The sequence below is a fragment of the Brachyhypopomus gauderio genome, chromosome 6, assembly GCF_052324685.1.
Source record: "Brachyhypopomus gauderio isolate BG-103 chromosome 6, BGAUD_0.2, whole genome shotgun sequence".
Lineage (NCBI taxonomy): Eukaryota > Metazoa > Chordata > Actinopteri > Gymnotiformes > Hypopomidae > Brachyhypopomus > Brachyhypopomus gauderio.
In genome coordinates, this window is record NC_135216.1 from 27200209 (window position 1) to 27212044 (window position 11836).

Consider the following 11836-nt stretch of genomic DNA (forward strand, 5'->3'; position numbering starts at 1 on the left):
ACAATGATGTTCATTTAGTATAAGAATTACACTCAACCATACCAGTCATGTAATTAGAATTAACCTTCGTGTATTCATGAGGTGAAGGCTGCTTTTTTACGTTAGTTTATTGTGGATAATGTCCTTTTATAATTTTTGTGAAAGCGCATAGATGAACAGTGTCTCTCTGTCCACAAGGAGGGGATGCAGAGTCTAGTTAAGTAAAAGTTAAAACGCAATAACAATTTTTATTCACGTGTGACTTGACTCTTTCTAATTCTAATATCTAATCTTTCTAATTTGACAGTTTCTTGTTACAATTTTCCACCTTAAAATGTTATTGAAAAGGCAAAATATCACCTGTAGATATAACCATATGAGTCATTTCTAATTTTAGATGATGTGTGAAATAACAGGTGACATTTAGAAGTTGGATACCTAATTAACTATTTCACCCATAACTCGGTTTATTCAACAGCAGAATGCATCACATATATACTTTTTAGGGTTTATCTTCCAGTGTAGTGGGTGAGTGGCAACGTAACCAAAACCTGTAAGCTATTATTAGCTAACTTATACACACTGCACCTGATGCAATGTGTTGTACAGTGCGCTAGATTGTTGCAGAAGTGTAGGTTAGTGTTGGGGAATAGCAAGAGAAGGTGAAAATTTATTTATGTTTAAAATTAAGTTTTACTTGAGTTAACAAAATGAAAACACCAATTCCGCAATTTATCAATTCAGGTTTATTCATGATCTGTTTACACAAAGGTATACATAGTTTGTAATTACTGAATTTGTCATTACCGTGTGAACTCAAAACAACTATACTAGAACACAGTAGATTTATGATTCAGCAAAGTGTGACTGCAGAAATTCTGTAATTTTTTTTATCATGTAAATGTATTCCAGAATTCTGAAGTGCTAACCTAGATCTGCATAATCCAGAGGGATCCAGTATAGATCCCTTATTCTTAAGAAGTGTTACAGGAGAAAACTCAGTGCTGTTACCATGCACAGACAGTATAAATGATACATAGACAGTATAACGGTGTCTGTCATGCAGTCAAACAACATGCACTCCTAAACACACCCTATAACCATATATATGCTATAATCCGTTTTTAAAAATTAAAGCAAAACCATTGATCTGTAGGTCTATAAAATCCTTTCCCACTTATCTTTTTATCTGTTGTCTGATTTCATGATTCATTGTAACAGGTTTATAAGTTCATGTAGGAAATATGAATTGGACATTATAAAATTTGTCTAAATAATTGCAGTGGAGGAAAAGACAAGAAGTTGGAGGCTGAAGGATCTGGGAGGTGGGACCAGGGTAATGTTATAGTAGTTTCTTAGGTTTTATGAAGTTTTTTATATAAATCAACAAAGCCAGCCATAGTGGTTACATCTTCTTGACAGTTAATTTGTTTTCTTCAGTACGCTCTCAGTTTAAGATGCGCTCTCCTTCTGCGATTTTCTCCATGTTTTCAAACTCTTCTTTCATTTTCTGCAGGTTGACAATGCGTTCCTCAAAGCCAGGCTTCTTCTCGTCCTCCTCTGTCTTAATCAGTAGGTCAAAGTACTCTTTTGCAGACAGGGACCTGGGTCGCAGGGCAATCTCATCCAGCCTCTTAAGACACTTGAAAGACATTTTAACCAAGTCCATCAACTTGGAATAAATATCTTTGTATTCTTTATCTAGTGCAGCCAACATATCATTTGTGGACATAAACTCTTTCTTTGCCTTGATAAAGTTATCCATTAACTCCTTGACAGTTTGTTTCTTTTTTACCGTTTCATATGTCCACATAACTTTCTCCTTTAAATGGTTGGAATGGTGGCAGTTTCCAGGGCACATTACACATTTGCCCCCAGCATCAAACACAGCACAAGTGCTGATGGCATCTTCTTCAGGGAGGAAGCAGCTGGAGTGGCACGTGAAGAAACACACATTGCAGTTCACGGTAAAGCAGGCAACTGGGGATCTACTCGCCTTAACCTCTTCCACCTCTTTCTCAAAGTTCTCATTTTGCTTCATCTTCTCACTCTCATTGTTCAACAACTGCTTTTTGCTTTCAATCTCTGCACACTTTGAGAGACCAGCCTTGATCTGAGCTGTCAGGGCCTTCATGGACTTTGCAAGTCGTTCACGCTCTTCCAAGACCTGTACAGTCAGTTTGAGATCTCTGCTTTCAATGTCTTCCAGTGCTTTAAAAAATGCCTTCATTTTTTTAAAGTTAGAGCCCCAGGTAATCTCAGTCTGTTTGGTAGTATCGCTGTAGTTATCTTCATCATCTTCATCATTATTAGGCTTATCTTCTGCCACATTCTTAGCATACAAAGCCGAGTTGTTGAAACTGAAGTTAGTGGGGAGACCATTTTTATTTTTTTGACAGGGAACCTCAGCTGCTCTGATGGCCTCTAGAGCTGGGATGTCTGCGCCATGTGCAAATGTCACCATAATCATTATATTCTCCGCTATATCTTTGCCAAAGATTGAGAGGATTGAGTCAAATATGTATTTCTGAGTAGCACTGAGGCGGACAAGAGAAGCTTGAATAACAAAGCAAACAGCATCAATATGCTGAACCCCCAAAGGATTACAAAGGAAGTTCTTAAGCTGCTCTGTGATCTGTTTGTCATGTTCTATCCCACGGGTATCTCCAAACCCTGGAGTGTCCACAAAGGTCAAAGAAAAGGGGACCTGAAAACCTGGTTGGTTATACAGCTCATAAGATGTGACATCACTTGTCTGACTTTCTGCCTGTGAACGATTGGTTATTTCATGGATCAATTTGAAACGATAATTTTCCTCCCACTTCACACCTAGAATGTAATTGACCATTGCATTGATGAGGGTTGTTTTTCCTGAACCTGTAGCTCCAAGCAAAAGGATCACTTTGTTTTTTGCTGCTTCCACCTTTTGTCCAAAGACACAGTAGTTGACACCTTCATTCTGACTATACCGGCTTTGAAGTTTCAGAACACGAACACTTGGATTGCCCTTTTCCACGACAGAGGATTGCTCCAAGAAGAGCTGACTCCTGGTTTCAGATGATGATTTCTTAGACTTTTCAGAAGGATTTACGGTAGTCTCCACACCAGGGAGACTCAGTCCTGCATTCCCACAGTTGGCTGAAACTCTTATTGTGTAAGGAGTGTCATTTTTCAGGCTCTTCAGTGTGCATTCTCTCTTTGGGGAGGTCACAGATACCCATGGTTTACCTGTCTTATCCTGTGTGTACTCTATGAGATAATCAATGACTTCAGTTTTCTCTCCAATGGCTGTAGGAATGTCCCAAGTTATTGTTATCTCATCTGACACTGCGCTTTTCATTTTGGGAGGTCCAGGAGGGCCACATGGGCGGGTCTTGAAAAATGTCGTTGCATCACTAGTCAGACTGACCCCTGGGCAGCACACAGCCTGGCAACTAAAGCGATATTCTTTATTTGGTTCTAAGTTCTTGATAGTGACCTGAGTGGAATTACTCTCAGTGTTCACTTTAACCCATTGTGAACTTTGGACTGTTTGGTAAAAGACTATGTAGGACTCCACATTATTGATACCATGTGCTGGTTTGTTGATTTCCAGATGAATACGGTCATGTTCTGCATTCATGATGGTTGGCACAGGTGGCTTTGAAGGAAGTTCATACTGCGAACTCAGCAGTGCACCCTTCTCATAAACATGGATTGATGAGGCTACGCTGTCTTTGTTTGGGATTGATGCAATACAAAATGCAACATTTACTCTTTCACGGTTGGCCTCCCTGAACTCTACGAACAGTCGTACACTCTGCAAGGTTTTTGTAGCCACATCACCACAGAACCACTGCTTTGCCTTTGGAGAGCTGGGCTCATATGTGATAATTTTGTCACGGTTCTCTGATGTTTCTTTAAGGAATTTCGTCATGTCAGAAACGAGTGAGTCTTGCTCATCTAGAGATGTGAAAGCAAAAACTATCACATAGTCATTAGATGACTTTAGAATGTCTTTTATCAAATCATTACTGGAGGAAAACACGGGAACGCCTTTCATTCTGTCCAGGTATGACCTGAGGACATTCATCTCATTTTCTCTGTCCTTCAAATAGGCAGATATGAGAGCACCCTGAAAAGGAGACCTCTCCACACTGGTCAGTAGAGTCACAAGTTCTTGTTCTTCTGTTCCTCCTCCTCTTATAGACGGAAGAAGCTTACAGAGCTGTTTTTGGAACACCAGTTTATACTCTGAACACATGTCTTTGAATTTTCTGAGCTTGGCTTTGATTTCAGTGAACACATTGGCCATATCATTATTCATCAGTTCCTGGCACTGCATGTCAGTATCATCCAGAGAATCAATGACATGGCGGGCACGTCGCACCAGACTGACACTAATTTCCCTAACCAGTGTAGCAGCTGCTGAGTCCAGCTTTTTCAGGGGATAGAGCCACACACTCATAGGTATAGCACGTTCTCCATTTACCCCAAGAAGCTTTGGAAGTTCTGAGTAAACCTTCATGGCTTCAAGGAAGGACACTGGGTTGTTGTCCAGAGCAAAGTCTCCATGGAAGGTACAGTTGAATTTGTTGCTCTCTTGCTTTTCAGCCTCAGTCATTTTCAAAGATGCATCTCCTTCAATTGATATTTGAGGAATATTTTTGATGCATGCATGTAGATTTCCTTGTATATCCTGATAGTTTTCATTTGAGGAAACCTCCTTCTCAAAAACAAAAAATGCCTGAGCACCATACAGAATGCCAGTAACCACATGAGTGGCAGAGCCCTCCTCAAACACATTACAGTGTTTAATGTTCCCAGTTCCGAGATGGTCCATCGTTAGCTGCTCGAAACGTGTGATGGTTTTGTACTGCAGGGTGACTTGACAGTGGTGCGTAGATCTTTTCTTGTTATTTAAGAACTCTGCTGACCCTTTCACACTGACTAACCCACCGAGAAAACTGGCCTCAAGAGAGGCAGTGACATTCAGAGCTGATGACTTGGCTTCACTGGAGTCTGATGCGAAGATTTTAAAGTCTGTGTTTGGTTGTGGCTTCACATTTATGTTTTTCTTCAGCACTTCTGAATCCCAGAGTGTGATTCCTATATTTAGAAAACAACATGACATATACAATTAATGAGCAACTTGAATTTATATGCAGCTCATTGTCACAGGTGTTATTACCAATTACCTATCTACATATGTTTACTGACATGTATGTGATGAATGAGATATAAATGAATATAACTATAAAACATAAAAACATTATTATTAATAAAATCGCAATATATCTACGCTCATCCTGGCCATGGGCGTGGAAGTGGGGGGAAAAGTGGACCTGACTACCCAGGGCCCGAGTAGGGATTAGATACATTTTGCTCATGTATCTCGTTTACTGGCATTTATAGGGGCCCACTGACATTGAGAGTGTACAGGGCCCAGAATTTGCTGCTACGTCCCTGATCCTATATATTATAGTCTATTAAGCATTTGAAATTGATAAAATAACCATAACCCAATCAATGTATTTAATTTGTAGTACTAATACATTTCTATGAAATTCATGATATTTATTATGTTAATATTATTTTAATGATTATGCTAATACACTATTAAAGTATAGTAAAATGATATTATATATTTATAAACTGTTACATATTATTTCTTTGTATGTAATCTATATTCATAACATGCACCAATTATATAAAATTACAGAATTTTAGGCAAACTTGCTGTTTGATTTTAAGGAACAAAAAGATTAGTTTTAATGATAGTCTGTTTTGCATTTTCTATTGTTTTTGTTGCAAAAGAACAAAAACTTTTCAAAGATATTTGTTATGAAATGTTTCTGTACCTGGGATAAGTGCATCTCTACGACAATCATACAACATTCCCAACTGGAACGGCCTTCCGAGACCAACCAATTCCATGACCTCAGAGGCAGACATCTGTAAATTAAAGCACAGGGTTTTAGTTTACTAGTTGTGTATTGTCAAAATGACAAAGGAAGACACACACACACACACTCACACTCACCCCCACCACACACACACACACACACACACACACATACACACTCACTCCCACCACACACACACTCACCCCCACCACACACAGAGCAGGTTCTTAAAAAAACAGGAGGACGTTTTGGGCAGAGGTCCCTCACCAGCTGTGCAAGCAACGTGCTTGTGTATATACTGTGTATATAAGTAGTAACTTCTCAGTAATTATGAAATTACAAATATAAGAATGGAATTGATCACTTAATTAAGAAAATTATGAAACTAATAAGACAACGGTGTAACGGAGTTCGCACTGCGGAGCATGGAGGCGGACACAATTATGGGCAATTCCATATTCGAAGTCGTAGTCACAGGCAGGGGTCAAAACGGGAGAGCCATCCAGGTTAGACACGTACAGGGGCATGATAAAGACAGACACGAAATGGAGCAGGGCACACAGAACAAAGAGCAGATCACGGAGAATCAAAAGAACACAACAGAACACCGAACCACAATGAACCAAACACGGTAGAACAACGGAGAAGCAGAATCTCAAAACAAGACCAGAGAACGAATAACCGACAAAGGGCTAGGAACACACCGGGACTATATATACATGGCACTTAAACAAGACACAGGTGAGGACAATAACGACAAGGGCGTGGCATACAGAGGGAAACCAGGGCAACAGACAAGCAAGGCGGTGCTAACGGGCAAGGAACAACAGAGACACGAGGAACAGAGACACCGGAGTGACAGCGAGGAGAGGGGGGGGGGGGGGGCGTAGCCCTACGTGACAAATGGACTCAAATAAACAGGCTGCGTAGAATAAATGAAGCTACATACAACATTACCACTATGAAACAATGACAAGGCAGTATACAGGCTAATAACAGGACAAACCAGGGACAGGTGATCACAATAAGGGTGGAGAACTCAACCAGGGGACGAGGAAACTAGACAAAGCACAACAACAAACACATGCAATAATGAAACCAAGGTCTGATTGACAGGTGGGAAAGGACCTGCAATCCATCAGTGATCAGATACCCTGCTGGTATCATAAAGTGGCCAAAGGAGGAGACAGAAGCCAGTGACATCAAGGAGTGTGCCAACGAGTGATGAAGATGAAGATGACCACAAGTGATGAAGTGCTTACTGAGCACCTCAGACAACAGAAACCTGAGGTGGGTGGGAATGAGGAGGAACAGAAACCATCATACAGTATAAACTCCTGTGTAATGCTACGCTTGAAGATAGCATAGACTGAAGACTCACCTGTTTGTTGAGTTCTTAACAGAGCACTAACTCGGCAGATACCACTTGCCGTTGTTCTTAAATTGTATGTCTGTCTATGGTTATTTGTGCTTCTTGGCAAACGTTTAACTTGCAAAACACTAGGTAATGACATTGACTCCTGTAGTTTAGTAGTGATATAAGAGCGTCCGCTTAATGCCGTAAATGTAAATGTAAATGTTGTCCTGTGTTGTGGTGTTACGTGTACGTCCCTCATGGGGAGCTGTAGTCATTAGGGAGCTCACCGCCTGAGGGTCGTCTGTCTGTATATGTCTTGTCTTTGTACCAGCTGACCACTGGTTATTGTTTTGCATTTTGACTGCAGTTTTGTGTTAAGTGCACATTTTTATCATTTCATTCCCATCGAGACTGGCATGGTTCTTTATATTTTTTCCTGCACTTTCATCGCCCGTCACATATTCTAGCAGCATGTTGCAGAAGGAGTTGTGTAAACTAAATCCTCAAACTAGTGTGGTTTTAAAATGTGGTTTTGTGCATGCACTTTATTAATACTGTCATTTTTGCACTTTGTGATACTTGCAACTTGAAAAATATAATTTTTATGTAAAATACAGACCTTTGGACAACTGAGAGAATTATGCAATAGTCAATGCAAACAGCACAATGCCCAAAATGTATAGGTTTATTTAAATTTATACGGAAGTCCTACATGGTGCCTAAAGTTACACTGCTTCTACGCTGAACCGAGGATGAAGCAGTTAGCACATCAGCAGATATGGAGGACTGAAAAGCAATCAGACTCTCAAACAACTTTATGAACCATATAGGCGCAGATGGTGTGTGTGTGTGTGTGTGTGTGTGTGTGTGTGTGTGTGTGTGTGTGTGTGTGCGCGCTGGGGGGTGCGGGGGGGTTGTGTCCACCCCATAATTCCTGCTCACGTTACTCATAATAGGTTAGGTGGTGTGCGCGGTATCCCGCTAATAGAAATATAATAATTATAAAATATTATACTATAAAGATCATAGTAAATATAATATTTACTATTAGAAAAAATAATATTAATAGTACAATTTTTATTCTTATCATTTTTATATTAATAACTCTGTTTCCGCTATTAACAATGAAATGTTAACAAAAAATATTTTTACTAGTAAAAACTGAATTGCAAATAGGCCTAACATTTTCACATGTATAAGGTTATGATATCAAGAAAAATACAAACAAATCTAAAACGGTGTGCTATAATTACCACTAGCAATAATTACATTTCTGAGGTCGCAAATTTCTACGAGAAGAAATAAAATTATTTAACAGCTAGGCTAAATATACCTATTGACAACTGCTGTGTTAATATGTGGATCTATTAACCTAACTGTGAGTGTACTAACCTGCCCATTCTTTCGGAACTTTATTAAACTTTGCAATAAAACAAAGGCCGTTAAGTGTTCTTTGACTTTAGGACAATCACAGCTGCCACAATTTTTCATTTCTCTTAAAAAATGCTCTTCCGATTTCTAACTGATCAACTGAAAATCTACATTTTATAAAATATAGCCCTATATTTCTATTTTCGCGATGGGAGAAGAATAAATCTAGAAATAGAACATTAAGAAGAAATGTAAGAAAAACTATCAAGACTGTCAAAAGTTGTCAGGCGAGATACATGCTACATCAGCATAACCCGTAAATCTTTCACTGTATAGCCTACGCCTCACACAATTTGGCAAGTCCCCACATTTAAGTGAATTTTGAAATTTTGAATGTATGCTGATATTATTACTTCATATGGACACAGATATGGATCTTTTTAACTTTTCCTGCAAAATTTAAGAACAGCTTGTTCCTTCAATAATGATTTTCCAATGCGGATCTTCTTTTCCCCATTAGAGTTGCTATACGTCTCAGTAGTCTTACCTTCTTTTATCACGAAGACGTTAGACTTTCACCAGCGTTCTGCATCGGTTGCTCCGGTCGGCAGATATGCGGAGCGAAGCCGGTATTTATTAGGAACAAAAGCCCCACCTTCTCCAGTTTAACTTCACTGTAAATGGTAATGAAGGAAAATTCGTTTTTCGCACTTCGTTACATTTCATGCTGGCAAATATATTAATAAATGTGACAAGCAACTCCTGGATCTTCATTAATTAAGGATTTTAAAGACGAATAAATTTAAAGATGCAGGGAGCCAGTTTTTTCATGAACCGTCAACATTTAAGTCATTTTTAAATATAGTTTTATAGTTTAATTCATAGTACTTTTGTTTAATTTAATTGATAGTAGTATAAGATAGTTTCTTAGACCATACAAGAAAACTGAAACTCATCCACCCGAGAACATTATAACTGCCGTAGGTTAAAAGGGGCGATAAATACGCTTTCACGTCAATCTGTGAAACTTAAAATGTTAAAACGTCCATGGGCACATCCTTAAGATAGTAACAAATATAGGCTCGGGAAATTTTCGAGCTAAGTCACATGAAATAGAAGATAAAATTATTCATAATTCATTACTGAGAATTATAGAAAACTCTAGGGCTACTGATTTACTAATAAGGCATACTTTAACCTGTTTGGACAAGAAAGGACATCAGAATCTATGACCCAAAATTGCTTAGGGGCTTAAATAACTTACCCATCACAGCACTGAGCATTCGGCTGTGATGCGCGGTCACGTGGTTTCCTACAAAACGTCGCGCAACAACTTCAGTCTTCGACAAACAAGCTTAGAGCTGAAGGGCTTCAGATCAGCCAACGTTGTAAACCAGAACAGATCAAAGTGAGGTGCAGGACTCTGCTAAAACGCCACACCTTACTTTTCTGCTTTCTGACAAAAGGTAAGTGTATATCTTATACCATATTTGGTTGTTGTCCCAATAATGTAATATCTAAAAACATAATTTAGCAATAAAATAATCGTAAAAGTAAAAGAATCGAAAATCGGGGGTGGGGTTGATGGGCATCTGGCTGCTATGGTGGAATTTTATATTTATTATATATTTATTCTCGAAACATATTTTTTATTTTTACTTATTTGTTTTCGTTTGACATGAAGTCAGGCTTATTCATTCAAAGTCCTTTAAGGCACTTTTGTAAAAGCCTATATGCAAATTGAGAAAGATGTATTTCAAAATGAAGATATTATTTTAGGCATAATCCAAAACTACAAAACTAATCCTGGGATATATTATCATTTTAGTTCTCATTGTCTTTTCGTCTCTACAGGTCAGTCATTTGCAGCATATAGCATCAGTTGTCTACAGTAAGTCATTCCAAAATGGGCAGTGATAACAGTAGTATTAAAAGGGATAAAGAACGAGCACAGAACAGGGCCAACCAGCTCGAGCGTGAAAAGGAAGAGCTGATGAGGCAGAAAGCAGCTCTGGAACAACAAGAAAGAGATCGACAGCAGAGGGAGGAGGAGAAGAGGAGAGTGCAGGAGGCCCAGCGGAACAAAGAGTACGCAGAAAAACAACGGATCCAGAAAGGGAAGTTCAACACCAAGATTCCTGTAGCGGTCGCATGACACAGCGTCCAAACCCTGCGTCCTGACCCGACAGACGCCTTCATCTCACCACTCCTGACACAAGACATCAGGACATCAGGACAGACTTACCAAGTTATTAACCGGCTTCCTGTTTGTATGTTTGTCTTATTTTCCATTTGTATTTTGAGTTTTGCTCAAGGTAATCGTTACCTGAAAGGCCTGTTGTACCTCCACTGGTACCAATAAGTCAAACACAGGGTCATCAGCTTGAATCCTTCAGACATGTGTCACCTCATTAACATTAAATTCCTCCTCCACTTGTGTCCAGCCTCTGGTCCCATCATTCCACCTACCTATCACTACAGGTGTTGAGACAGGGGTGGGGACATCCCCCTATCACCTACCTATCACTACAAGTGTTGAGACAGGGGGAGGGGACATCTCCCCATCACCTACCTATCACTACAGGTGTTGAGACAGGGGGAGGGGACATCTCCCCATCACCTACCTATCACTACAGGTGTTGAGACAGGGGTGGGGACATCCCCCTATCACCTACCTATCACTACAGGTGTTGAGACAGGGGGAGGGGACATCCCTCTATCACCTACCTATCATTACAGGTGTTAAGACAGGGGTGGGGACATTCCCCTATCACCTACCTATCATAACAGGTGTTGAGACAGGGGTGGGGACATCCCTCTATCACCTACCTATCACTACAGGTGTTGAGACAGGGGTGGGACATCCCCCTATCACCTACCTATCATTACAGGTGTTGAGACAGGGGTGGGGACATTCCCCTATCACCTACCTATCATAACAGGTGTTGAGACAGGGGGAGGGGACATCTCCCTATCACCTACCTATCATGAGACAGGGGTGGGGACATCCCCCTATCACTCCCTTCTATATAAAATTGCAGTGCTTTTTAAAAAATTTCAAAATAAGGTTCCAAAGGTCATTTAAAGTACGGTACTTCACAGAACACAGGAATGTATAGACATGCATGATAATTACAGTATGCCATTGACTGCCAAGTTTGAACTACAGCCACCACTGGAAGCTTTACAGCACACAACCAGGGGCGGATCTATGGGCGGGCCTGGGTGGGCCAGGCCCACCCTG

At 40.0% G+C, this 11836-nt stretch overlaps 1 protein-coding gene and 1 long non-coding RNA gene across 2 annotated transcripts; one reads left to right on the forward strand and one right to left on the reverse strand.

The window, feature by feature from the left end:
* Positions 1-707: 707 nt before the first annotated feature.
* Positions 708-9272, reverse strand: LOC143517555 (uncharacterized). Its single transcript, XM_077010213.1, has 3 exons — positions 9140-9272; positions 5820-5913; positions 708-5067 (listed from the first exon to the last, which is right to left on the reverse strand). Exons 2-3 carry the CDS (start codon positions 5911-5913, stop codon positions 1427-1429), a joined length of 3735 nt encoding a protein of 1244 aa, XP_076866328.1. The 5' UTR covers positions 9140-9272; the 3' UTR covers positions 708-1426.
* Positions 9273-9805: 533 nt separating this feature from the next.
* Positions 9806-11030, forward strand: LOC143517556 (uncharacterized). Its single transcript, XR_013131978.1, has 2 exons — positions 9806-10058; positions 10447-11030. It is a non-coding gene; the product is annotated as an uncharacterized LOC143517556 (long non-coding RNA).
* Positions 11031-11836: the final 806 nt, after the last annotated feature.